This window comes from Nothobranchius furzeri, chromosome 15, assembly GCF_043380555.1.
Source record: "Nothobranchius furzeri strain GRZ-AD chromosome 15, NfurGRZ-RIMD1, whole genome shotgun sequence".
NCBI lineage: Eukaryota > Metazoa > Chordata > Actinopteri > Cyprinodontiformes > Nothobranchiidae > Nothobranchius > Nothobranchius furzeri.
In genome coordinates this window covers 30,820,735-30,847,970 of record NC_091755.1, presented here as the reverse complement: position 1 = coordinate 30,847,970, position 27,236 = coordinate 30,820,735, and the positions used below count along the sequence as shown (strand labels likewise).

The following is a 27,236-nucleotide window of genomic DNA, read 5'->3' as shown; positions in this document are numbered from 1 at the left end:
CAACTTTAAAGCATCAAACATGAGTAAATATGATGTTATTACTGGTGCATCTAATTTTAAAAATACTTAATATGCTTTTAAACGAGAAAAAGCACTTCTAATCGATCTAATCAATAATCTTGCACCAAATGACGAAACAAGTATAAAGCATTGAACTGATTTTTATTTGTTTTGTACGTAACGCAATACTTAGTGTAACTTTTTCACAGCCAAAACGTTTTTTATATAATCAAGTCAGTTTGAGATGCTGTAAGTTTCGGACCGTTTTTTATTTTTTATTTCCATGACGAAATATGATGCGAGAGCTAGTTTAATCTCGCGAGAGTGGCCCGAGGACAATTCCAGGGAAGCCTTTATTGCAGTTTTTCTGTTTTTGTTTAACTAGTTTCACATTTCGTTGACTTTTTTAAATATGTAGTTAAGGGAAAGAGAGGCTTTCACACACACACACACACACACACACACACACACACACACACGCACACTCACTTAAATTTTGTTTTTATGATCTATGTGCTCCTTTACATTAATGACCTATTCAAAGTAGGCTATAACAAACTTGTTTTGGTCTTCTATGTTTGTTTTATTAGTTAGAACGACGCTTGTGTCTTCCATAGTTAAATACATAGCATAGTACTTTTGACTATTCTAATCTGCAGTTGTGGGCTTTACTTTTACTTAGTTACTTATGCATATAAAATTATAAAATTAGAACAAATGTGGACAGAAGAAAGATAATATCATTTCAATGTTACTCAAGGGTAGTAATGGATATTTCATTCCCAGATTTTATAATGATGAATCAGAGGAAACATATATTATGTTGTTTACTGCTTGAGAATTTCCTTGGGTTATAATAATAAAGTACACGTTTCTATTAAAAGTAACGGTTTTAATAGAGGAAATGCATGCCATGATGAATGTGTAAATATAGAATGGGTTCTGATGTGACTGTTGACTTCCACCCACCAAGATTTCCCCCTCCACACAAGCAAGGGGAAGGAAGAGAAGTGGGTCAGCATAATGTTGCTCAGCCGACCCAGCTGTCCCTAGATGGCGTCGGTAAACAATAGCCATCGCCTAAAGACAACCTAAACTAACAATATTCAACTCTCTGTTTCAAATTCAAATGGGGAGGTCACACGAATGTCCTTGTTTTGTAGTGACCGTATGTTATTTCCCGCCTCTTTGCCAGACTACGCTGTTGTTCACCAAACCTCTCCGCTTCTCGTCTGGTCTGAACCGGTTCGGAGAATGCGCGGCCTCGCGCGCATTACAGACCTTTGCAGAGATTCTCAGAACAGTCCGCGCGCGCTCAACGGGTTCAGTTCTACTGATTGGTCGGAATGGGTTTGACCCGCCCATTACGTGCGCGTGTTGTTTGGACATCGATGCAATCCGCGTGCTGCGATTGGCTAACGCCCCTGGAAACCTCTGTTTTGGGGCAGACCCCGTTTTTTCGTGATGCACGAGCTCGCGGCGAAGGAGCGGAGTTGTAAACCGAGCGCGTGCACTTTTCAGCACCAATACCTCGTGGATAGCAGCCAAAGGTACAAGACAAGAGGGCAGTTGCGTCGGTTAGCTTACTTTTTTGAGGGATAGGCCGACAACTTTGCGGTCGGTAACTTCATACACCGCAGCTGAGCGAGAAAATTTTAGTAGCGGCTCTGAGACGCCGAGCGGAAATACAACGCGGCAGTGCTCTCAGCTTTGTTCGCTTCGGCGGCAAGAGCTGCGTTTGGGTTGAAAGAGATCCGGGGAAATACCATCATCTTCATCGCGTTTGTTTGCTTTGTTTTTCTCCGTCGGGGTTTAACGAACTGCACCACGACGAGACTAAATGGCTGGAATCGAAGGGAATCAAAGGTGATATAAGATATTTTCCAGCCAGCGGCGGGGCCCGTGGTCCTGTTTTAGCCACATCACAGCGTGCTCGTGCCGCTTGCCACTGAGGATCTCCTCCATTGTGAGAGCTTCTCTGCGAATCCCGCGCTACCGCCGCACACACACCTGCCGCCCCCGCCTCTGTGCTTTGTCGTTTTTTGGGGGTCCATCCTAGATTTTTTAAACTAAATCCGCACCAACAAAATGTGTTCTCGGGTTTGGTTCGTGACCGACCGGCGCATCAGCCAGGAGTATCCCCAGGTCCAGATCCTCCGGGCGCTGAAGGAGCGCTGCGCGGACGAGGACGTTGAATTCCGCTACCTCCTGATGGATCAGATCGTGCTCACGATCAGCGAGGGGCAGCTAGGCAAGTATCATTAATCTACTACGGTCAGGCTTGTTTTAAACCTGCTGCGTATTGGATTTGTTGGCAGTACAAACCTAAAGGCAGGCGGATATTGTCCGGCGGTGACAGCGATGCCAAGCAGGGCTTGCCCGGTCTGTGAGGAAGCGTGGCAGTGACCGCCTAACCCACTTTCCTTCTAGACTGCGTCCTGGCTGAGGGAAGCGATGACGCTTGATTACATTTCGCTGAATACGCAGCATTTCCTTCACAAAGCTGCAGGGCGTGTTGTTTGTTTAAATTGGATTTGTTGCAATATTTGCACAATATGTCCAGCTTTGTGTAAAAACAAAAAAAAACCTCAGTAGATGCAGCCAAAACTGAAAATATAACCTACTACTATTGTCTATGTCCAAGTGCAAATGTGCTGATCCTTCTAGCGTGCTGCTGAGATCACTGGACATCAATCATGTGCTGTCACGCTGCACTGGCCTGGACAGAACATTTCACAGTAACAGGAAGCCTTGATGCAAGTGATGGAAACAGCAGGGCCTTTCCACAAGCAAGCATGCTTGGAATTTGTGAAGACTGTGTGAAATGGGACTGTCTCTAGGTTAGGGGTGTGACGGTTTAAATTAACACGCAAATGCTGCAGGCTGACATTAGCAGAGGCTGCATAGATGGGGATGTGAGACAAACAGGGGCGTGTCAGGGCAACGCGGTTACTACATGGTCAGAGACAATACGTTCATGTGGAAGATGCATGAACGAGAATCTGCAGCGAGCACTTCAAACATAAACAAAGAAGACAACTCACCTATGTAGGTAGAAAGCTGTCTAAGTGTGGCTTAATGAGCTAATCGTGAGCAAGGCTCTTAGCAAGACCTGTAATCCTTGTTGGCTCTAAATCTGCACACAAATGTCTTCTGAACCTCAGCGTGGCATCACAGATTACCAACGAGTGGACAGCTTGACCATGCTGAGGACTTCCTACACATGAAGTCACGCATTTTAGGAAAATATAGTTCCAAATTCATCCTCAACAAAACAACCTTCAAATTTTTTATTCCAATCTGCCTAACACACCAGTATGCTAGCATTTGTGCTAAGTTATTTTGGTAACGCTTTCTTTTACCGTCCCCTAATTACTAAGTACTTACACGGTAATTTACGTCATAAGTTAAAGTGTATTATTGTTTCTTAACAGTTATTACCATGTAACACGGGTTGAATTCTAGTTTTTTTGTATTCGTCATTTCCAGTAAATTCTGCTTTACACAGTAATTACACTTTATTACATTTATACACTTTAATCACACAATAATACACTTACTACGTAATTACCGTGTAAGTACTTAATAATTAGGGGACTGTAAAAAGAAGCGTTGCCGTTATCGTTAATGAAAAACAACTGTCACTTGGCTAGCATGGTTAAACCCGGCATACAGCCACAGAAAAGCATTTCACATCTCACGACGATACAATTAAACAGAAACTGGACATGATTGGATGTCACTATCCTCTGTGATGTCGGGTGGTACGCTGTTGTCCCCGTGATGATAAATGCAACACTTCTGTGTCATCGAACAGGCTGTTTCAGTAACTTTGTTTATCAGCGTGGATGCCAACAAGATTCAGAAACAGAAGCTTTAACTTTGCATTCTAAACAAAACAATAACACTCTTTAATTCAAATCAATTCAAAAATACTTTATTAATCCCAGAGGGAAATTGATTGCTGTAGTAGCTCAGAATAATAATAATAATCAAGTCATCAAAGAGTTGTTGTATATTACAATGGCTGTTGGCAGGAAGGATCTCCAGTAGCGGTCAGTGTTGCAGCGAAACTGAAGAAGCCTCTGACTGAAGACACTCTTCTGTTGTCGGACAGTCTTGTGAAGAGAATGCTCAGGGTTGTCCATCATTTTCTTGATTCTCTGGAGAATCCTTCTTTGCATTATCTCCTCCAGCGGTTCCACAGTCGTCCCTAGAACAGAACCAGCCTTTTCTATTAGGCTGTTGAGCCTTTTCAGGTCCCTGCTTCTGATGCTGCTACCCCAACAGACGATGGCTGAAGAGATTACACTCTCAGCAACAGACTTGTAGAAGATCTGCAGCATCTTGCTACAGATATTTAAGGACCTAAGCATCCTCAAGAAGTGCAGTCTGCTGTGTCCCTTCTTGTAAACGGCTTCGTTGTTCTTTCTCCAGTCCAGTCTGTTGTCCAGGTGAACTCCAATGTATTTGTATTCCTCAACCACCTCCACTTCTTCTCCCATGATGGAAACAGTGTTTGACTCCACCCTGTTTCTTCTGAAGTCTAAAGTCATCTCCTTTGTTTGGTTCACGTTCAAGGTCAGATGATTGTTTCCACACCATGCTACAAAGCACACCACCAGCTCTCTGTACTCAGCTTCCTGTCCATCTCTGATACACCCGACAACTGCAGACTCATCTGAGTATTTCTGTAGATGACAGGTCTCTGATTTGTACTGGAAGTCTGAGGTGTACAGGGTGAAAAGAAATGGTGAGAGTACAGTCCCCTGTGGTGCTCCAATGCTACTGATCGCCTGGTTTGATGAGCAGTTCTTCAGCCTCACCAACTGTGGTCTGTTTGTCAGGTAGTCTTTAATCCAGGCGATAGTTGAGGCCCCCACCTTGTCTTCTGGAGTTTCTGGCAAAGTACATCAGGCTGGCTTGTGTTAAATGCACTGAAGAAATCAAAGAACAAGACCCTCACAGTGCTGCCTGCTTTGTCCAGATGACAGTGGATTGGTTGAAGCAGCTGGATGATGGCATCTTCAACTCCAACTCCATGGCGATAAGCAAACTGCAACGGGTCCTGATATGTTCTAGTTTGCTTATTCAGTTGGACCAACAGGAGTCTCTCCAGGACCTTCATGATGTGGGATGTCAGGGCAACCAGTCTGTAGTCGTCACTAACTGATGGGCGAGTTTTCTTTGGAACTGGAACAAGGCAGGATGTCGTCCACAGGACTGGAACCTTCTCCTGGGCCAGGCTGAGGTTGAAGAGGTGCTGCAGAATCCCACAGAGCTGCTCTGCACAGGCCTTCAGTACTCTGGGGCTGACACCATCTGGACCTGCAGCCTTGTTCCTATTCAGCCTCTCCAGCTGCCTCTTCACCTGACTTCTAGAGACAGATAGGTGGGAGGGGGAGGTAAATGGGGCAGCAGCATCTCCTGACTTGGTTGAAGACAGATTTATAGAACCAGAAGCTTCCTTTTGCATTTGCATTTTTTAAATAAATACAAATTTGTGGACATTCAGACACCGCCTTAAATATTTGCATTTTATTGGCTTTGGGAAAACTGGCGTCCAGCTCTTGCGTTTACATTTAGATAAGAAAGAAGACCTACATGTGTGTAATATTTATACCAAGCTGCACACATTGGCATTACTGTGACTTTTAAAACCTCTTATTTTTGCTGCAGTTTGTTTCTTTAGCAGTGGATGTAATCACCTGGAATAAAACAAAGCTGAAATGGTTGTTTTTACCTTTTTTGCTGAGAGTTTCGACCACCCCTGCAATCTTCTTTAGCTAGCCGCTAATGGCGGCGTCACTTCCTTCTCTGTTTATCCACCATTAGTGGCTAGCTCTGTAGAAGACCGCAGGAGTGGTCGAAACTCTGAGGGGAAAAAAAGTAAAAACAACCCTTTCCTGTGTTAAAAATAAAATAACCAAATAATGCAATCAGAAGAAACACAGAATGAATACACAAGCGATAAAACAGCTTTTCCACATTAAGTGAAATTTACTGACAAATACTTGGTGATTCCATTTTGACTGAATTTTAAGTTAGTTTATCGCCCTCCTCTTGAAGTTTAAACATCCCATCTTTAAAACTGCATGTTTGCCGTGGCTCAAAGAAGCTAGCTTACCAGAATCCCACCCTTACTCCCTGTTTTTGTCCATTTCTGCTGGTTATCTGTGTTTAGCTGAGTGGACTAAAGAATTCAGCAAATCTTAAAAATGTAACTCTTGGAGTCCGTCCATGCATCATCAGGCCAGAAACAGATTGTTGTGTTTCCTGTATGACCACCACAGCCCATAACCCACATTTTTGTGACGTAAATAGAAGATTCATAAAAAGAAATGTCGCCTTTGTCATGTTTTGTTGGTAGAAGGTGCTATGGGCAGCAAGCACAAACAATTTCCTGCTTTTTATCATCAAAAATCATCAGAATCATTCACGACTCATTGTTTAACCCTACCACTGTCTTAATGGGTGACACCGCGAGGAAAGTTGACCACTAAGCAGGGTTGATGGTTTATCCCTTGGGTCCGTGTGGCAGGGATGAGGAGTGAGCACCACCTCACCCCTGCCACGTGGAGGGTTAACTGTCGTCCATTCTTGATTGATGTAAGAGTTCATTTTTAAAACATCCCAAATATTCACCCAGTTAAAATTATTAGTTAGATATCTAAAATTGAGATGAGACCGCCTGTGAAACATGACATAGTTATTATTGACATACTTTCCACCTCTTACCCAAACATGTAAAAATGGTTGTAAATAATTAGATGTGACACAATTTGGTTTTGTTTTATTCTATTTTTCTTGCTCAAATGCAAATTCTTCTCGTCAAAAAACCCATGTAGTCATGATGCTGCATTCAGGGTGAACAGGACTGACGAGACAAACACACCTCCCAGCGCTGGCCGGTCTGTTTCTGTTCTTTAAAGCTTTATCATCCATGTTGAAAACTACCCAGCAATAACACATCACTCTAATGTTTTAATATCAATAAAAGACCCATCCGTATAAACGACCGTGTCACATTAAATATGTAGGTTCTTCAACAGAAGAGCTACTGTATTTTAAAACAGTCGTCCCAAACTTGTCACCTCTGAGCGTTTTTTGTGATGGTCACATGGTAGCGTAGGGCACACCAACACTTGCACAGATGAATAGGGTTGATTCATCCTGCCTCCTCATTGGTCTCCATTTGGTCCCCCTGGAGACAGAGACAGGCTCTGTGAATACTGTCTGTCAAAAAAAAAAGAGCCATGAGACCACATCCCCTGATACTTCCTACTGTACCACTGCTCACACACTCACTGGTGTGTGTGTGTGTGTGTGAGTGGTGTTGTGGGATTGTGAAGTGGAAGATAGGGAGGAGGTGGAAGAAAGGAAAGGAAGGGGTGGGGATCTCGTCTATTTTCATGCATCACATTATCTCCCTCCCCTCCGAGTTAGCTCTAAGACATCCTTGACCTTTTGTACGTCTTGTCTTATCTCCTGTCCTCTTTTACCTGCGTGTCCACTCGTGCCTAAGATGGCTGATTCCAGATCCCAGTCAGTGTGAATCGCTGTGCCGGGAACGGCCGTGCTTCTGTGCACAAGAAGGTGTGCGCAGGTTTTTTGTCAATTCGTCACCCAATCTGTTCGTCCTCATGAGCTGTTGGGTTTCATCTCAGGCTCAAAATCTCACTGTCTCCTCATTCGCAGTGATAAAGAACCATCAACCATTGTTCAAACAGTGCCAAATCTCGGTCAACTCTTGGTGATTAAGCCATCTGTGCTGCAAATTATCAACCAATAAGTTTTAGTGATTATGTTCTGCAAAATCTGATGGCAGATAGCATAAAAAGGGCATACATTTCTACTTTTCTTTTTTTGTTTTGCATTGGGCAAATTTTCTCCATTATGATGCACCCGTGTTCTCTATGGCCTATACAAGCTGGCCTGAATTGAAATGGCTGATCAGTTAGCCTTTTGTTCTCTTGGCTCATTTGCATTAGAAAACTGGTGTCAGGCTGAGACAAGGTCAATTTGACTTTCAATAAAGCTCAGCAGCACAAATATCAGACCCCAAAGCCTGATTACGCTGACTTTGTTTGGTGAATACCGGTCGTATCAAAACTGACTAAACCGGGTTGTAAAAATCCGAGAAATCTTCAGGGATGTTTTTTGTTGCTACATAAACACAGAGCATAACCGTGCTTCTCAGGTGAGATTAAAGTCTAAACACTGCAGTAGTTAGTTTGTTTATGTCTATTTTGTTGGACCAACTCCTCAGCTGGCAAGATTCAACTTTTTTCACTACCGATACGATACCGATGTTGCAGCCATCAGTATTGACCGATACCAATATCAACCTGATACGATATCAGCACAAATCATACATACTTTTACCTATTTCAAAGTGCGGAATGAATGAAAGGCTTGATCAAGTGATATTACTCAATAAGAGAACAAGAGTCAATAACAGTAAGTATGAAAAAAACGACAATTTTTTTTTTTTTACCATTGTTGCAAAAATGTGAACCTTAACGGACCGCTTATATCGGAGCAGTTGACAGAAACATGACTAGTGAAGCGCCTCAGGAGCACAAATGAAGCAATGCAGGAGTGTGTCCAAGGTAGCGAGGAGGGAGTGGAAACCGGCAAACAGGTCAGCAGAAAACAGAATGAAGGAGCGGCTGTAATCAGCTGGCTCATGCTCTGGAGGTTCTGCTGATGCGTCCCGGCTCGCTGGCCGATTTAACAGCATTGTTACTTTCTATTCATAAAGTAAATGGTCCACACCTACAGTATGTATCACGTTGTCTTTGCTGTGAAAGCCATTATGACACACCGCCTTTTCTGTTTATTTGCATTCCACATTTGCAGCGGTTTTCATATTAATTCACACACTACTGAGCATGCTGGGACAATTTACCTCACCGATCTTTTCCATCGGACGCTTCGACTTTTCAGACTTCCAGTTTTGTGATTAGAAATTTTAAATTTCATTGACTTTTTCAGCTGAAGCCAACAGAACAGTTGATTCCTAAAGCACGCTCTAAAAGCCTTTTCCGTTTCCCACACATTCCTTCCTTCTCCCCTACTTCATGCTCCAGGCCTGCGAGTGGAGCAAGAGGTGGTGACGTCATACCCGCAGGTGGTGTTGGTGCGGGTCCCCACGCCCTGGGTCCAGTCGGACAGTGACATCACGGTGCTGCGTCACCTGGAGAAGATGGGCTGTCGGTTGATTAACCGGCCCCAGGCCATACTCAACTGTGTCAACAAATTCTGGACCTTCCAGGAATTAGCCGGACACGGGGTCCCACTTCCGGACACCTTCTCTTACGGTAACGCCACACTTGTGTTTCTCATGTTGTTGTGAATCTGCTCATGTCCAGAAACAAAGTAAGGCCCTGAGAGTTTGTCTAGTGGCCCCGAGCAACATCAAAATCATTGTTCACCAAGTTTAGCTGCGGGGCTTTGTGCAGAAACTATGTAGCCTACAATGACCCAGATGACCAGAGCTTCCTTCACAGCACCACAAGTTTCTATAAGGCGAGCTTTTATCAGAGCAGCGGGGTGACACGGCACATATTTTCAGCTACAAACCGAAAACGGACAACTATAAGGCAGACGTTTTTTGTGCTAAAACAGCCCACAGTGCTGCGGTGATCATGAGAGCATCAAGAGAAGGATTCAGACACAGAGAAGGGAGAAAAGAATAAGGAGGGGGGTGTTTGGCCTACATTCCTCGTGTCTCTGTGCACAGTAGGCTTGGCGATGCATGCAGAGCAGCTGGAGAGCTTATGCAACCACCACCCCCACCACCGCAGACACACATCCCACCCTGTGCCCTTTCGTGATCTTTCAAAATAAAGCGCGCAGTAGCTCTGCCGCCTCTACCCAGAGCGGGATCACGCAGTGGTTACGCCGTTCATCGGGAACGGCGCGAGAGGCCGCACCGTTTGCATCTGTTCGTCTGACTACATGCCAGAAAAAGGCCAGAATGTGAACAAGTTTCAGGGGAAATGAGTGATTAATTCACCAACATGTTTTTTTAGACTCCTCAAGCCGAGGCAGAGGAACCGAGAGCACATCTGCTGCAACAGGCTGTCGTTATAAATCACTGTCAGATACGGTCAGCTGCTCCACATTAAACCCAGCGGTCACTGACTCCTCTGTTCCTCCCTCATAAGTCTAGGCTCAGGACAGTTCTCCCTACAGCCTCGCTGTTTGGAAGCGCTGCTGTTTCCATAGCAACGCCAGGTCCCATGCAGCATGTAAACCCCGCCACAAGAGCAGGAGTAGCTAATACACGTTTGTGTCTGTCTGCCTTCTCCCAGGGGGGCACGACAACTTCCGTAAGATGATCGACGAGGCAGAGCCGCTGGGCTACCCGGTGGTGGTGAAGAACGCACGCGGTCACAGAGGTAAGGCGCCTCCCCCCGCTCGCCACACATTCCTCTAGAATGTCCCCGCCAGTGGGAACTCAGCACTTATTCATTGGCTGGTTAAACGAGTGTTTCCACCAACACACAGAGGCTTTAAGCTAGTTATTTTAACCTTCAGGTCTACAAACACACCGCCGATAACTCGTTTTGCCTGAGTTCACAGAGGCTCTGAGGTCACCCACCATGTTTGACGGCCCATTAGTCTTTAAATCTTTAGTTATTAACTCCTGCACCGCTCTGAGGCAATGTGAAGGAGTCACAGAGAGACCTGGGGGTTCAGATTTTTATCTAAGCACATTGTTCAGGAAATCAGTTGGTCAGCAGTTGACCCGTTTATTGGATTTCCTCTCAGGGACTGATTTTTTTTTTCTTTCTAGCTGACTGAACTCAAATCCAGCTTCCTAAACTTTGACATAAGTTGGTATTTAGTGATTTAATACTGTATGAAATGTTGAAAGATATTTGAGTGTGGTACTAATAAAGACGTTTACTGTGGAATGAATCAAACATGTTGTTATCTAAGGAGTTGTCTTATCCAGGTTGCTATTGTCCTTGGACCTGAGTTCAGAGGTCTTTAACAAAAAAGGAGACAAGTCCAAGTGGTGCTAATTAAATCAGGCGTCTTCTGTCCTCTGACAGACAGCCCTGGCCCTGTCTAGACTTGGCACAAAGACGCGTCCCCGCTGATCAGCTTCATGGAGGAACGTTCACACCTGGAGTCAAAATTCCATCAGATGTTAGATGCAAGTAAACACTTAGTCGTCTAACAAATAACTGATGGACAAACAAGGACATCTCAAAAGGGGACAGGGGTTTCTGTAAAATCACAAACTAATCCGCTCACCTGAAGCATTTTGACTTTAACATAGTTCAGAGTCACCTCAGTTGCATTTTGGGGAATTTGTTGAACATTTTAAACCAGGAGACGTGCAGGTGAGGTCATGTCGGGTCAGCGGTTTGCTCCGAGTGAAGCTGTCTTTATTCTGTCCTGTAAGCATCATCACCTGTTCTCAGAGCCTCCCTCGGGACGGATGTGAGTACCAGGTCCGAGTCGGGCCTCGGATTGGGATTTACTCACAAGCTCTTCTAGCAAACATCTTAATTTTCTGTTCGGCTTATGTGTGACAACAGCCCTGAAGACGAGCTCACTTTTCCTTTCTTCTCCTCATCTAGTTTCTCCTTCCTTCTCTTAGGCAAGGCTGTGTTCCTGGCACGAGACAAACACCACCTGACAGATCTGTGTCACTTGATCCGCCACGACACCCCCTACCTCTTTCAGGAGTATGTCAAGGAGTCTCACGGCCGCGACGTGCGGGTTGTTCTGGTGGGCGGCCGCGTCATCGGCTCCATGCTACGCTGCTCCACCGACGGCCGCATGCAGAGCAACTGCTCCCTGGGTAGGTGCACACCTGCGAGGCCCTGAACGCACGTGTTAACTCACAGCACAGCTCGGCTTTTAATGTGGACGCTTTTGTTCTGGGCTGCAATTCTTTTACATTTGTGTTCAAGTCAAAAGCGTCACCTGCTAAAGCTAAGTTAGCCTACGCTGCAGACTTTAAATGAGTCAGCCGTCCAACTGATGAGGCTGATGTTCAGAGTCAGGACAGGAGCCGCTCTGGTCCGGCTGGGGCTGTAATGCTCTGTGACGTATTTGGGTCATCAGATTATTTTATGCAACAGTTCATGTTGACTCTGCTGGATTTGGTCTGAGGATTGTCTGTATTGACCAGGACTGTGTGTGTGTGTGTGTGTGTGTGTGTGTGTGAATCGTTAGGTGGCGTGGGTATGATGTGCCCCCTCAGTGAACAGGGCAAGCAGCTGGCCATCGAGGTGTCCAACATCCTCGGCATGGACGTGTGTGGCGTTGACCTCCTGCAGCTCAACGACGGCTCTTTTGTGGTTTGCGAGGCCAACGCCAACGTGGGCTTCATCGCCTTCGACCAGGCGTGTGGCATGGATGTAGCGGGGACCGTGGCCGACTTCGCCCTGTCGATGCTCCCCAGCCGTCTCACCCGTAAGATGTCCCTCCTCTCCGTCGTGTCCAGCACCAGCGAAACCTGCAGCGAGCCTGAGGTGTGCATCGTGCCCGCCGGCGGCGGCTCGTTGCCTGAAGCCGTCTGCAACATGAGCGTGGGTTCTACCTCCAGCGAGAGCGACCCCGAGCTGGCGGAGCCCTCGCAGTCGTCACCCCGCCGCTGTACCCCCCCTGACCTCCCCGACCTCCCAGATGCGGCCTACAACTTCAACACCCTCCTGGCCAATGAGATCAAACTATTGACTGAGTGAGGGCCATGCAAATGTAATGCACACATGAAAACCACACACACGCACACACACACCTGTAGAAACATTCCCCACACATCAGGCTGAAACAAAAGTTAAACGTGCGAAACACGAGCTAAGAGAAACAGAACACGTCCTAGAGCAACTGCTTAAACAAACATCTAAACACGAGCCTTCTCCTGTAGAGGAAACGATCTGAGGCTGCTCCCCTGACTTTTTATTTTTATTTTTTAAGATCCAAGGTGTGCTATGAGCTTTGCTCAACGGGTGTACGTGTGTTTAAACCCACGAGTTTAATGAAAAGGCGTCACACCGGAAACATAAATGAAGTGTTTTAGGGTTGGATCTCAGGCTAGGCATCATAAACTCAGCAGCGTAGTCCTCCTGACACAGACTCAGAACAAGACGGGGACCAACTGGACGTGTGCAGCAGGTTTTGTCGTCCTATGTATTAAATTCTTCTGTCAGTGTTCGATTACCGGCAGCATTAGTCGTCTGCTTTTAAAATCCGCTCTTTGCCTAGCACTTTAATCCAAACAAATGCGTTTTTGTCTCTCAGAACACGTTTAGGAAAGATGAGACCGTTTGCAAGTTGTGTCATCACCTAAAGGAAATATACCTCAATGCAGAGAAGTCTCACTGCCATAGGACGTTACAGACATACCACACATATCAACACAAACCTTTGTGGGTTTTTATCCAACGCCTCAGATAACCCGCGTTCCTTCCTTTAAAGAATGGGACCTGAAATATAGTTGTTTTTCTTCTTTTGTAAATATAGGTAGCAAAATTAGCTTCACGGCATTCTGGCGTCCAACCGATTAAACTGGAAAAGCAGAGTTAACTGCCAGTCAGCGCTTCAGACGCCGTTTTTGGAATAGATTGTACAAATAAAACAAGGTTTAAATGTAAATTTGGTGCTAACAGGTTTCGATTGGGACACAGGCGACCTATAATCATTTGTGGATGTCCGTTGCTTTTATACTTTATTTTTTCTTGATGAAAATCTAATTTCCTACTAAATATGCTGACATGTTGTATAAAATATGAAAACTATATTTTTAGGTTTTTTATATAGGTTTTTTTTTCATTCAGGGCTTTTAGCAGCCAAACTTTATTGTTTACAGGTTTGTTTGTTTTTATTTGAGATTAATTTTTGTACACCGCATCAACAACAAAAGTCAAAACCATAGGATAGGCTTCAGTATTGTCCGTTCTCTTTGAAATAACTTCCAACTTTGATCAAAAAGCACAAGTAAAACCTTAAGTCGTCCACATCTTTAGGCTCATAGCCCTTTCTGTTGAACACGACTCAGGGAAGCAGCCTGGATCTCAGCCCATCCATCCGAGCTAGAGACACGTCCTAAACGTCACACACCAAAACAAGACTGAAAAAAGGGTGTAAACTACTGTATAAGCCTATACAATAGTTAACATGCACTTTTTTCCTTGCTTGTTTCATAATGTTCCTTGTTTTTATAATTTATGGGATTTCTGAAGAAGAAAAAAGACAATAAATCTGGTTTTTGTGCACTAATATTGTCTCAATAAAGTGAAACCTCTGTGAAGCTTGATTTTTATCCTCCTTTGCTGTGGGCCAAATTTCCTGTCTGGGATGGGAGCCGGTCCCCCACTGGAGGGTCCTAATCCTGCGTTCACCAGAAAACACAACGAGGGGGGGCGGCTTTTTATTTAAAGGTTTGGCGATCGAGCGATCACAGCGGCTCCACGCCGTTTACTATTGTGACGTCGTCTGGTGTCGATTTTATCAAAAATATCTGGCAAAACTGTGAAATCTCTGAATGTCCAAATCCTGCCAGGCGAGGATGCTGATGTCATCTCACAAGGCGTACATGAGCGTAGCCATGACATGTTCCTTTGATTTAATAGAGACCCATCAGAAGGAATTAACACTCGTTTGTCTCCTAGACCTCCTATTTTTGTCTGTTTTAAATTATTATTATTATTTGGGAAGCGTTGATCAAAGGTCAGAGGTCCTACTCAGTTCTCCTTGGTCACCCGCCATGATGAAGTGGAGATCCAGGGAAACCAGGTGTAATCAGAAGAAGAGTCAGCCTGAAGCACACCAGTAGATAAACCCCTGGACAAGATACTGTTAACAACCACAGCACTAATGGTTACCGTCAAACTCCCGAAAAAGTGCTGCTAGTAAACGCTGAGTCATGAAAATGAAACTAAAAAGGGAACGGGAGCTCCTCCACTTGTCTCTGTGGTTTTGCTGCATCACAATGCAAAAAAATAAACAAATCAAATGAAAACAGAAGCCAAAAAAATACACTTTGTTGTATAATTCAGTACAATTAACACTAGTAGTGTAATAAAATAATGACTGTTGTGAGAAAATTAATCATGTTTCAGAATTGTATATAAAGATTTCAATTGAGAGGTTTGTTTTATGCTTTTGTTTAGCGGGAGGAAGGAGTTTTTGCTTCTGCAGCTCTGCTGCTGATGTGTGAGCGCTAGGAAACGTGTCTGCCTGGACTGTTGGATGCAAACGAAGCAGAAATGTGGCTTCAAAAAGGTTTCTGCAGATGCCTTTGACTATTTTCTGTTCTCTCTTTACGACACAGTTCTGAAAATGTTTTGGAGAAGCGGATCCCTAAACTGTTAACCACGGAATGATGTACATATATATCCCTCTTTTTTTTTAGATTAAAATAAAGTCATTATTCAAACTGATGGATCTCTCCCCTCTTTTGTATCTTTTTTCCTCACCAGTTTAATTATAATCAGATTAAGTTGTGAACTGAGTGGATCGTTCTGAGACCTGGCTGGAATGAAGGAAGAAGTCGTGGCCGCCCGCCGGTGTGTTGGCTGGTCAACCAGGTTTTGTGGATCAGTCACCAGCTGTGGTGTGATCTGGGAGCTGGACTCTGCCAGGTCATGGTCTGATATCAGCTGGATGCTCTGCATGGCCAAATCCCAGACCCTGGCACAGAAACAAACACACTGCAGCTGTCAGACTCTCAGGGGAGAGAAGAGGCTGACTTGTTTAATGATGTCACAGAAATTGTGCAGACTGCTCCCCAGACGACTCCATTTAGGACACATTTATCCTCCAAAAACAGTTTCTCGTGCGTTTTCATTGATTTTTAGGCCAACAAGTGATGCAAATAATGTAAGGTAACAAATCAATGTTTATTTTGATGCTGCTAATCAAAGAGAAGATCAGCAAGCAAACATTGGTACCATTGTTTGGGTCTGTTACACCATTTTTTACACAAAAATACAGGCTACACTTTACAATAAGAGTCCCTTTTGATAAAGTTAATGCATTAGTAAGCATTTAAAGGCGTTGAACACTTTAATAAATACATTTACAGTGGTCTCTGGTGGGAACAAATGCCTTGGAAGTCAGGAGGGAAGCTCCTGGATCAGCATGGACAAGTCTGCTGCAGCAAAACGTGGAAGGATTGAGTCTTATTTCCTGATATTTGGACATCTTGCCTCAGATTAGAAAACAGCACTGCAACTCCTGCAAACTCCATTTGCTCTGCAACATGGATGTTTCATCTCGGCAAATAACACAAGCCTGGAGGAGGTTTTGCTGTGTGGTTGGGCTGCTAATTCTAATGTTAGCTTCTGCTAAAAACAACAACAGCCCTCCAGGCGCGGGTCGAAGCCAGATCAGGACTAAGCAGGTACAGGGAGCAGGCTGGAGGCGTGGTCAAAGACAAAAATGTTTCTTCCACGTCTTTAATAAACAAAGAGTCGCTTTATTACTGTTACAGTTATTTTAACTATTAAGTGTCCATGGGACAAAGGGCCAGGGGGAGTATCTGCTTAGTAATGCATTACCTAATAGCAGTTGTTAATACTTTATTTAATCGTTTATTAGTGATTAATAAAGCATCTAAGTAATGTTAATAAAGGGACTCTTATTGTAAGTGTTCTCAAAATCCTTTTACCGCGTATTAAGGTCACAGTGATCATTTAGACAAATGTTATAGCTGTAAACCCATGAATGGAGTAGAAATCAAAAGGTACTGCCTCGGAGCAGCCGGGATAATGTTCTGATCTAGCAGGATCACCGTGGCGGGTCTTTGTGGAGTTATTGGTACAAGTACGGCCGCGGACCGACATTCCAGAGTCTAAGCTGCCCTTAAGTTATAGCTTGTTCATGCCAGACACCGGGTTGTTCTCTTTAACATTCAAATTACCAAGTAATCTATTTTTCTTTTTAAAAATAAAAAGATTTTTATTCTGTGTTATTCTACTATTCAGATTAAAATGGTCACATTATTGGTAAAGTAATGGTTCTGTTTTGTTGCTCAGCAAGGTTTCTGTAGCTGCTGGCGAGATATCCCTCAGTCTCTGTCCTTTATTTTTGCTCCAGCACCAGTTAAGACTCTATTTTTATGATATGATGATCGTCTGCAAGCACCGCTGTGGCCTTATTTTGCAGGATGCACCAGAAACCTGATGATTCATCTGACATGTTGGTGCCGAGGAACACGAATAGCCTTCTGTCTCAGAGCTTGCACATCCTCGGAGCGGATAGGAGTCAGAATGCTGCCACCGCCCTAAAAACCACCCCTAATTCCCTCCTTCTGTTTACGGCATCGCCAATTAGAGCTAATCCGATGTTGAGACGGCACTGAGAGGAAACAGGAAAATGTGTTACTGTGTCAAGGCCGACCAACTCAGGTGACTTACCCTGAGATGGATCTAGAAAATGGCAGTGCTAGATGTAAGCAAGACAATAAACTATCAACAAAAACACCTTCAAACTTTCTTTTGCCATTCTATTTATGAAAACAAAAATATACACATATATATATTTTGTATAAATGACAAAAACACAGTTTTCACAAAATAAATACGTGAAAAACATGCGGATAGTGTGAGATTACAAAACTACCGGAGAATTGCAAAGCCATGTATGATTTCATCAGTTCACACAAGCCAGGATAAATATGGCAGCATGTATCCAAAAGTGGTGGTTAATTTTCTGTTCTTTTAACATCCAACAACAGAGTGTCACAGGTAATTCTATAGGATTTTTTGGGGGGTGAAATCTGCATTTGACTTTTACTTTGAAAGTTACTTGATGTTTTAAGCTGCTCCCATGTTCCATTTCCTGTGTGGCCTGATGTGAACTGCTTAGCTTGACGTGTTCAGGAAATGAAGAATGCAAAAAAATAGATCCAAAGCGTAAATTTAGCAGGCTATCTCAAACGCATTCGAGATGCGCCCGGTGAAAACACACCCATTGACTCTAAGGGCCAGAATATACTTGCTGTTTAACTTCGCGTTGGTGCAGGCAGCAGGCTGTGACCTTGTTCACATACTTGCTGCTACACAGCACTGCACTGCATGTAGTAATGGGGCGTTCCACTAGGGGGTGTACTAGAGAACTCAGACCAGATAGAGAAATGGCGTCAATAAAAGAACTCACTAACTGATTAATTCTGAGATTGCAACAGAAGAAAAGCCAGCAGTGGTATCGTCGATGGTGTGAAAGACCTCCAAACCAGAGATGAAGTTACCATGGTGAGCGTGTTTTGCTCATTTTGTCAACCCCACCTACTGGCTACTCCCATATTGCAACGTTCTGACGTGTCACATTAATTTCGGGGGATGCGCACAAACAATGCTTCAAAGGAACACAAGTAATGCATGGCAGCCATTTTAAATGTGCGTTTGCGTCGTTAAACAGCAAGTATGTCACGGCCCCAATGGCTGCTATGAACAAAAGATTATGCTTCGAGGATAATGTGCAATACTTACAAATCCGGTGACATTGTCACGTAACATCTCACCAGTTCGGATCAGGCCAGACAGGAAGTCAAGCACGGGAGAAGTGTTAAACATCTGGCAACATGCTGATTTCCAGTTGCTTAACTAGTAAAACAATGATGCCATTACTTGAGTCTCATCACTAAGTGTATTTACATGCACATCTCTCAAATGAAGTTTGTTCCACTCTGATACAGTAAGTGGTGACATGCACCCTTTCACGTTGGTATTCCTTTGGTTAGCTTATAGCAACACAGATAGTTAACAAACACTGGAGGGAGAGAATAAGGTAAAGTTAAAACAGGACAATGGCCGAAGGAATGCAGCACAGCTTATTTGGTACTTACTGTTCGATGGTGTTAGTGTGTGTGAGTGGGGTGGGGGTGGGGGTGGGGGGAAGTTGCCCTCTTGTAGGTTCACCCCTGGACTTACCAGATCTATTATTTATTTATTTTCGTTGCATTAAACCATAAAAAATCTGAGACCATGGTCTTAATTTGCAAAAGGGTAGAATGCATTCTCCGGGTCAGGCATGAGGCCCTGCCCCAAGTTGAGGAGTTTAAGTATCTCGGGGTCTTGTTCACGAGTGAGGGAAAACTGGAGTGTGAGATCGATAGGTGGATTGGTGCTGCATCTGCAGTGATGCGGGCGTTGTACTGGTTTGTCGTGGTGAAGAGAGAGCTGAGTAAGAAGGCGAAGCTCTCGATTTACCGGTCGATCTACGTTCCTACCCTCACCTATGGTCATGAGCTTTGGGTAGTGACCGAAAGAACGAGATCTAGGATACAAGCGGCCGAAATTAGTTTTCTCCGAAGAGTGGCTGGGCTCTCTCTTAGAGATAGGGTGAGAAGCTCGGTCATCCGGGAGGGGCTCGGAGTAGACCCGCTGCTCCTCCACATAGAGGAGCCAGTTGAGGTGGCTCGGGCATCTGGTCAGGGTGCCTCCTGGACGCCTCCCTGGTGAGGTTTTCCGGGCACGTCCAACCAGGAGGAAACCTAAAGGTAGACCCAGGACACGGTGGAGGGACTATGTCTCTCACCTGGCCAGGGAACGCCTTGGGATTCCCCCGGAGGAGCTGGCCCGAGTGGCTGGGGAGAGGGAAGTCTGGGCCTCTCGACTTAGGCTACTGCACCCGCGAACCAACTCTGGATATACGGATGAAAATGGATGGATGGATAAACCATAAAAAGAAGATCAGAGCATGTTTTACATAAATGTGTTCCAGTCATTGACTTCTGTCTCACCCACTTCCTGTTAGTAATCACCACGTACAGTCTGGCTAACAGGCTTTGCTTCACATGTAGGGCAGCAGCTGCGATACAGGGGCGAGGTGCGGATGCTGCTCAGCCGGAGCCGCGTCAGCAGTGGTCTCCAGTCAGCCCTAAGCATGCTCGTGTAAATCTGGGGTTTAGCTTTTAGATTGCACAACGAGACGGGATCAGCTAAATATAGACGCGTTGACCTTATTGTTTCCAGTTTGTCTTGGTCCCATTCATGGGTTGTCTTGTGGGTCATTGAAGCTCTTGGCTGGAGTGAGGAGTGTGATGGATCAGGTGATGAAATTTGGTTTACAGCTGACCTGAAAAAAATCGTGTTCATTTGTTTAGCTTGCATCATTTTTGCAAAATAAACAAATACATCATATGAATTGTCTTTAAATAATAGTCCAGTTTCTAAACTATTTGATCTCTTGATAACAAACATGGATTACAGCAGACATGTCCAAAGTGTAGCCCGAGCAAATTTGTACGTCCTTCACGTGGATTTTGTACACATTTCTAAAATTTTAATGTTGAGATTTTTACAATTTAAACTATTTTAGGCTCTGATTTAAGGAGTAAAAATTTTTTTAAAACAACATTTAATACTGTTTGCTTTTTGTTAATTAAAAACATTATTTTTATTTTTACATTACTCGTGTTCCCTTTTAAGTGTTTGTCCAACTCAACAAATTCTTCCAACGAATAAAAAAAATTAAAAATTAAAAATATGAATCTGTGAGAATGCTAAAATCTCCCAATTTAACAAATTAAATCATGAAACTACTGTAAAAAAAATTCTACACTGAAGTGAAATTTAACACAATCATCATTTTCAAGGTAAAGCCAAATATCTTCCAGGTTTTGTTTTGGTTCCTGGACTCCCGTACGGCTGGAGGAATGCGCTCAACACCTCCCACTTAGAGAAGGACGGGAGCTGGGCTACACCGGTTACATTATCCAAGCCAGAAATGGCATGAGCCAGGACAAGAACACACTAATTCACACATAAAACACGATTTAACCCTTAAGAACCCAACCCCTTTTGAATTAGAGAACAGAGTGAAATAAATACATCAAAATGCAGAACTAAATTAAATGAAATAAAGAAGTAGAATAAGTTTTAATATATGTGTGGACAGAATGTCACTTGGGGTTTTCAAACTTGAATATTTGACTCAAGACGTAATTTTGCGGGTGTTTGAAATCGGTTGTAACATCAGCATCACCACGGGTCTTCAAGGGTCAGTAGGAGAAAGTGGGGTGCAAATTATGCAGAGAAACAGTTTGTTGCACTAATCTCTCACGTGTGTTGACCTCGGATCAGAGTAAGTTAGCAAAGATGAACCAGGGATGGAACTGGGAGAAAGGGACCTTTCTAACCCTGACCCTGACCCTGACCCTTGACCCTGACCCTAAGAACATTTTTGATTCACCAGGCTACAAATCTCAGTCAGCACATCCTGGTTTACCTCCAACGTCATTTCTGATTTGCCGAATGGCAGTAAAAAAAACAAGAGTTTTATTTTTCTGACAAAAACAAAACAAACTTCAATAAACTTTGAAACTGACCAATATTTCAAATGCAAAGTCAAATGAACCGAGTTCATGCAGGACGTATGAAACTGTACACTGCTGCATAAGTGGCCTGTAATTTTGCTCATCTGGTTCCCGTGTGGAGACCGTCTTGGCTTACCATGCATTTTTCCTTTCTTTTTTTATTTTGGAGGATGTTCATTCCCTCGCATTTGTCTTTTTGGACTGCAGAAATAAGCAGTGAGCAGGCAGGAATGTGACCGTGCCACATCACCAAGCAGGAGTCTGAAAACTCAGATGGGAGTAAAGTAAGATTTTGTAGCCCGTTTAATCATTTCACTTCCCAATGGGAGCATTTTGGACGTGCTGGCTGCAAATTTAACATTTAATTCACAGCATCTGTTGCGTTTTCTTCATTAGAAGGGAGTTTAAGCTCGAGAATGGCTCTAGTGGTTCATCTCTTTTCATAAAACCCCGCAGGAAGGGTTACTTCACCTTTGTGCTTTGTGAGTGGCACAAGAGCCAAAAGTGTTACTATGAAAACAGTCTTGTGGATGTTGCATCATAAACCAAAATACAAGCAACAGGAACAAAAGCAACCATATGGTGATGTATTTCCCAGCTGTTACTCCACGTCATGCTGTACAGTCACATGAGCATCCTCAACTAGAGGAGGAGACTAAAATACAGCCTGCGCTGCCACCTGGTGTTCATCGCTCACAAATATAATCAGTTTAGAGTCCCTCCCTATTATCCATTAATGCATATGGTGAAACCCCTGACATGTACAGCTAAAGCATGCTAACTCTTTAATAACTTGTCCGTATTTTGTACAGATTTGATGTTTAATTCTAGAATACACAGTAGGTGTGTTTTAGAGAGAACACATCTCTGCCTGCGTGTTTAGGATTCAATCAAGACTTCTTTTATTTGTTTTATCTTTTATTTTTTATCAAACATACACACCATCACACTCTTGCAGATTGGATGCGTTTAAACATCCCCGAGGTTTTCTGTAAAGCCAGAGGTGAGCGGTGCTCCAAGTCTGAATGCTCCTGCAGGTTTTTAACTCATTCGTGCATCTTTAGATGCAAGGTGTATATCTTATATTGTTCCAGTGTCCTTGTGCTTGGTGCTTTGGTCGGCTCTGCGGTTGTTTTTATAATAAAATTGTATTTTTCTGTTCTTTATGTGCTTAGAAAATTTAAGAAGTTAAGAATTGAACTCCTACAGTAAAAAGTTTTTGCAGATGTTTATGAAAACTGGAAGCTAGACCTCCATTAACACCTTGGTAAATGTTTTAGCTACTCAGAAACTCAAAGCACAGGTAGTCTGACAAAATGTGTGATTTTGTTTTAATTCAAAACAATTGTGTCAAAATTCGGCAAAAAAAAAAAAACTGCCAAAAAATCAACACCCAGCCTGCATGGATGATATAAATGGGCAAACCATATGGGTGCCAGCAGGGCTTGTTCAGGGTTTCCCAAGTGGCCCCACAAGGATTTGCCCAGATAGACTTTAAAGAGCAAGTCAACCCCTACCAGAGTCTAACCCCACTCCCGCTTCGTGTTTGAAAAATGCAACAAATGCTGTTGCCTGGCAGACTGAGAGGGCGGAGCCGCTAACAAATACACAGACACTCAGGCTCACAACAGCATTATGACATCATAATGTACCAGTTTACATCATAGCATACTTCTTAGCCAATAGCGGTGGCAGATTTAAATTAAAATACAGTGCAGAGTTTTTACCTGACAACGGCACAACACTGCCAGTTTTAGGCAGAATATTTAAATTTGATCTAAGATGCACTGAAGTGCCAAATTATTGACGACACGTGTCTGCAGCACGATTAGACACTCATTTATTTAGTTTATCAGCAAAAAAAAGTTTATTTGGGGGTGACTTGCTCTTTAACCTGGGTCCCTCTGAATAACACACGTAGAGCCTGTTAAATTTATGCAGGCAAAAATCGGTGTGGGAAAACCCCTGTGGGGCCGTCATGGAAACCATGGGCAAACCCTGTTGGCACCCACACAGCTTGCCCATATGTATCCATATGGGGCCCACCTATGCATGCTGGCTGGGAAAAGCAGAACAAAACCAAACAATGTCATACATTCTGATGCTGGGTCATTAAATATAACAATATTTTAATTAATACCAACAAACCCAGGAAATACGACCACGTTCAAGGTGTAAAACATTTAGCTTTTATAACTTTTATTAGAAGCAGTTGCTTATTATATTCTACACATCAAATTAAAGTACAAAAATACATATTTCTAAACAGCTCAAGGGCCGAATATCCAGCCAGCATGCATAGATGGGCCCCATATGGATCTGTATTGGCAAACTGTATGGGTGCCAATGGGGTTTGTTTGCGGTTTCCATGGTGGCCCCACAGAGGCCCACCTATGCATGCTGGCCAGGTAGTAAAGAATTCAAAGTCTTCATCTGATTACATGTGACAACAGCAAACAACTACAGAACCTGGTGAGATTATGTCACAGTAATCCATAATACCATAGATGTTACGGTTATATATATTTTATACAAAAACAAATACATCATCAGAAGCCGGTGTGTTTTATCAACTGTAAGCTTTGGTCCTCCTTCACAACATGCATCCCTGAAACATCAGCATCCAGTCCAGCTGTTGACGTCCATCCTCTGTCTGGTCACTCTTTCTTACGTAAGTGGATGTAAACGATCCCGCTACACAACAACAAAGGGACACACACCCAGGCCAGGATGAAGCAGTAGCCAAAGTGTCCTGTCCTCAGATCGTGTGATCCCTGCAGGATTTCCTCGTTGTGGAGCGTGTAGATGAGTGCTGCGGAAGCGTCTGTTAGACCTTAAAATAAACAAAGACACACAGAAGAACAGCTTATTTATGAGCTTGCAAAAACACTATGAATGCATTTAGAAGTCTAAAATACATTTTAACTGAAAGTTGATGGATATTATGGAACATTGTGCCATTTTTTGCGTTTTTATTTGTAGGGGTGGGAATTTGCATTACAATAATTACAATAAATTAGAAATAAAAAATAATGTTGTAAATGATAACTCTTTGACCCCGAGTGTCCCCCAAAATGGGGGCTGGAAATTTTTAGCATAAAAATTTATGTCAATAAGTATCATCAAGCTGCCCCACTAACAGCCTGGGCTACAAGACCACATTAACCTTTTTTTACGTGCTCCAAACACAACTAAAACTATATTTAAATGAATCATGACAAACCACTCTGCAAAGAAAGGAAGAAAAAAATCTACTCTTAAAAAATATTTTCTAGCTGGTAGAAAGCAGGCTGGCAGTATCATGCCATATGAACTTTATTATAGCAGGAAGGACAAGCATGTATGCAGCGTTCACCTTGTAACCCTCAGCAGAACTATCCCTGAACTCTACACCTCTCTCTCTATATATATACCGGTGTATATATATATATATGTGTGTATAATAGCTCTGCTGCCACCTAGTGTTTAGTTCAGTACTCTAAATTTACAATGTTCCATGTCCATTTACAAGTCATTAATAACACACATACTAATATTTGCACATCACAACAAATCCCACAACGGTTACCTTTATATTGAGAACAAAGTAATCAAATAGACTTTGTTGTTATAGAAACATATTCATTTTAGCTTTGGGATGTCATCTGTGCCTCACTAACATTATTTTTGATTTACTTGTGCGCAAATGGTCTTGAATGATTAAAATGTGATTAATCAAGATTAATTAATTACAAAGCCTCTAATTAATTAGATTAATTTTAATCAAGTCCCCTAGTTATTTGTTTACATTTTGAGCCATACTTGCATTTTATTTAATTTTATTAATTCTCAAGATATTTCTTTTGTTTCCCTTTTAGTGTCTTCCTCAAATCTAACAATACAAGGTGGTTTGATGTTACCTGCAAAGACTTGACACAGTCCAGTGAAGTAGAAGAGTCCACCCTTGGACATGGTGAAGAGCTGACCCAGGAACACCAGGAAGGAGACAGAGGAGAAGACCACTGACAGGACCATGAGAACCTGTACGGCCTGAAGCCATTCTAAGAAAAGACAGCAATTCAAAGACTTTATATCCAAGCCTGACCCAGTCTAGTTTCAAAAGGACTCACGTGTTTCATCGGTGGACGAGCAAAGCCAGCTTTCTGTCGAGTTGTCCAACCTGCAGTTGTACCAAAGGTCTGAAATCTTCATGTCATCCCAAACCCACCAGGTCTTTAAAAAGAGAAGGGACATTGTTTATTTTTATGACAATGTATCTTGTAAAAATGATTTTATTTTTTACCTTTTCCATGGTTGCAATGAACAGCATCGCCAGGGTGATGAGATGCAGCAAAGTGACGAACATGAGAAGGAGAGCCATTTTCAACTTCCTGCAAGAGGAAAGTAAATAAAAATTCTCTTTTTCTCATGAATGTTGCTTTTAAAAAGTCAGCAAGGCAGCCAAGAAATGTGGGTGGAACTATTAAAACAGAGCCACAATGAACGTCCAGTAGAAAAAAATAATAAAAGAAACTCTATTTAAGTAAAGAGACAAAAGTCTTTCAGTGTCATTTAAAAAAACTTTAGTGATAGATTTTTTTGATTTGCAACAACAAGAAGCATGAAAGAAACCAAACAGCAGTCAGAACAGGATGAAAGTGTTTGTAAAGATCTTTATCTGTAGGAGCGGCCCATTTGGGTGGGTAGTGGAAGTCGCAATTACCATCAAATTATGTCATTATGTTGGATCTCATCAGTCATGATACGTGTGACAGGAAAATAGACTGCTACAAATGATTTTTACAAAAATCTGAATCTTACACAATGCCCACATCAGAAACACAACAATATAGACCAGATGTGACACCTTTATTCTGTGGAATTGATGACACATACACACACAGAGGGCAGAATTTTACACCTTCTAGTTTTTAAAAGGTGAAAATAAACATTTTTCTTCTTAAAGTAACTAAACCAGCATTTTTATTTACTGATATTTTTGGAGAAATTGTGATAAAACTCACTTACCAGGATTTCCCGCCTCAGTAAGATCTCTACAGCTTGGGAGCAGCTCCTTTACTCTACAGCATCGTGTCCGTTTTAGTGGTCCACACTCTTTTTCCAGCTTTGCCACACCTCTTTTATTTTTTTATTTTTGTCAGGCCCTGTCACTGCAAAGTTTCCAAGGAGAACGCCCATTTCCTCTGAGGAGAACAGTGCTCCCTTTTTCTCTGCCTCTTCGTCGGTCAGTGCATGATCATCCAAAAGAGTCTCAAATCAGACCCACCCATAGGCAGTGGAGGCACATGAAACCGCATGAAAAGTTTTTCTCTGTAAACACTCAACTAGAGTGGTGAGCGTGCCACTGCGCACATCTTTCATTCATGGCAGGGAAAATAAACACACAGCTGCAACATAGCTCACATTTTTGCACCAGAATAAAATGAATATTAAGAGTCTGATGGACAAACTTTGAGAACTAGAGCAGTATACACTTTAGAAAAGTATTATTAGATGCAGATTATCTTACAAAATGTTGTTCTTGCATAGATTTGTTAAATACCAACTATTTGTTCATTTTGCACATCTTTTTGGTCTCTTTTTAGGACTACTGTACCTTTTGAAATACCGTTATTTACTTTTTAATTGTAAAATAAACACTTATTGTAAACAAAGGTCTCCTGGTATGGATATACAGCTCACTAATCCCCTCAGGGGATTTCCCCCTAATTTTAAATAACCATTACCTAATTATTGACTATGAAAAAAATCATTACTTATTAATCAACAGTTGACGATTAACCAAAAATTAGCCTCACAAATTGCTAATTTGAAACACACACACACACACACACACACACACACACACACACACACACACACACACACACACACACACACACACACACACACTTACACATCCACCCATACAAACAGGGCTAGTTTGCATAATTTCTCCATAGTTAAA

At 42.9% G+C, this 27,236-nt stretch overlaps 2 protein-coding genes across 2 annotated transcripts; one reads left to right on the top strand and one right to left on the bottom strand.

Moving 5' to 3' along the window:
- The first annotated feature begins 1,457 nt into the window (after positions 1-1,457).
- Positions 1,458-15,410, top strand: rimkla (ribosomal modification protein rimK-like family member A). The gene is made up of 5 exons (XM_015967579.3): positions 1,458-2,251; positions 9,093-9,323; positions 10,320-10,406; positions 11,621-11,824; positions 12,202-15,410. Exons 1-5 carry the CDS (start codon positions 2,089-2,091, stop codon positions 12,711-12,713), a joined length of 1,197 nt encoding a protein of 398 aa, XP_015823065.1. The 5' UTR covers positions 1,458-2,088; the 3' UTR covers positions 12,714-15,410.
- Positions 15,411-23,746: 8,336 nt separating this feature from the next.
- Positions 23,747-26,426, bottom strand: emp3b (epithelial membrane protein 3b (MAM blood group)). Its single transcript, XM_015967580.3, has 5 exons — positions 26,297-26,426; positions 25,572-25,659; positions 25,399-25,501; positions 25,189-25,329; positions 23,747-24,122 (listed from the first exon to the last, which is right to left on the bottom strand). Exons 2-5 carry the CDS (start codon positions 25,647-25,649, stop codon positions 23,947-23,949), a joined length of 498 nt encoding a protein of 165 aa, XP_015823066.1. The 5' UTR covers positions 25,650-25,659; positions 26,297-26,426; the 3' UTR covers positions 23,747-23,946.
- Positions 26,427-27,236: the final 810 nt, after the last annotated feature.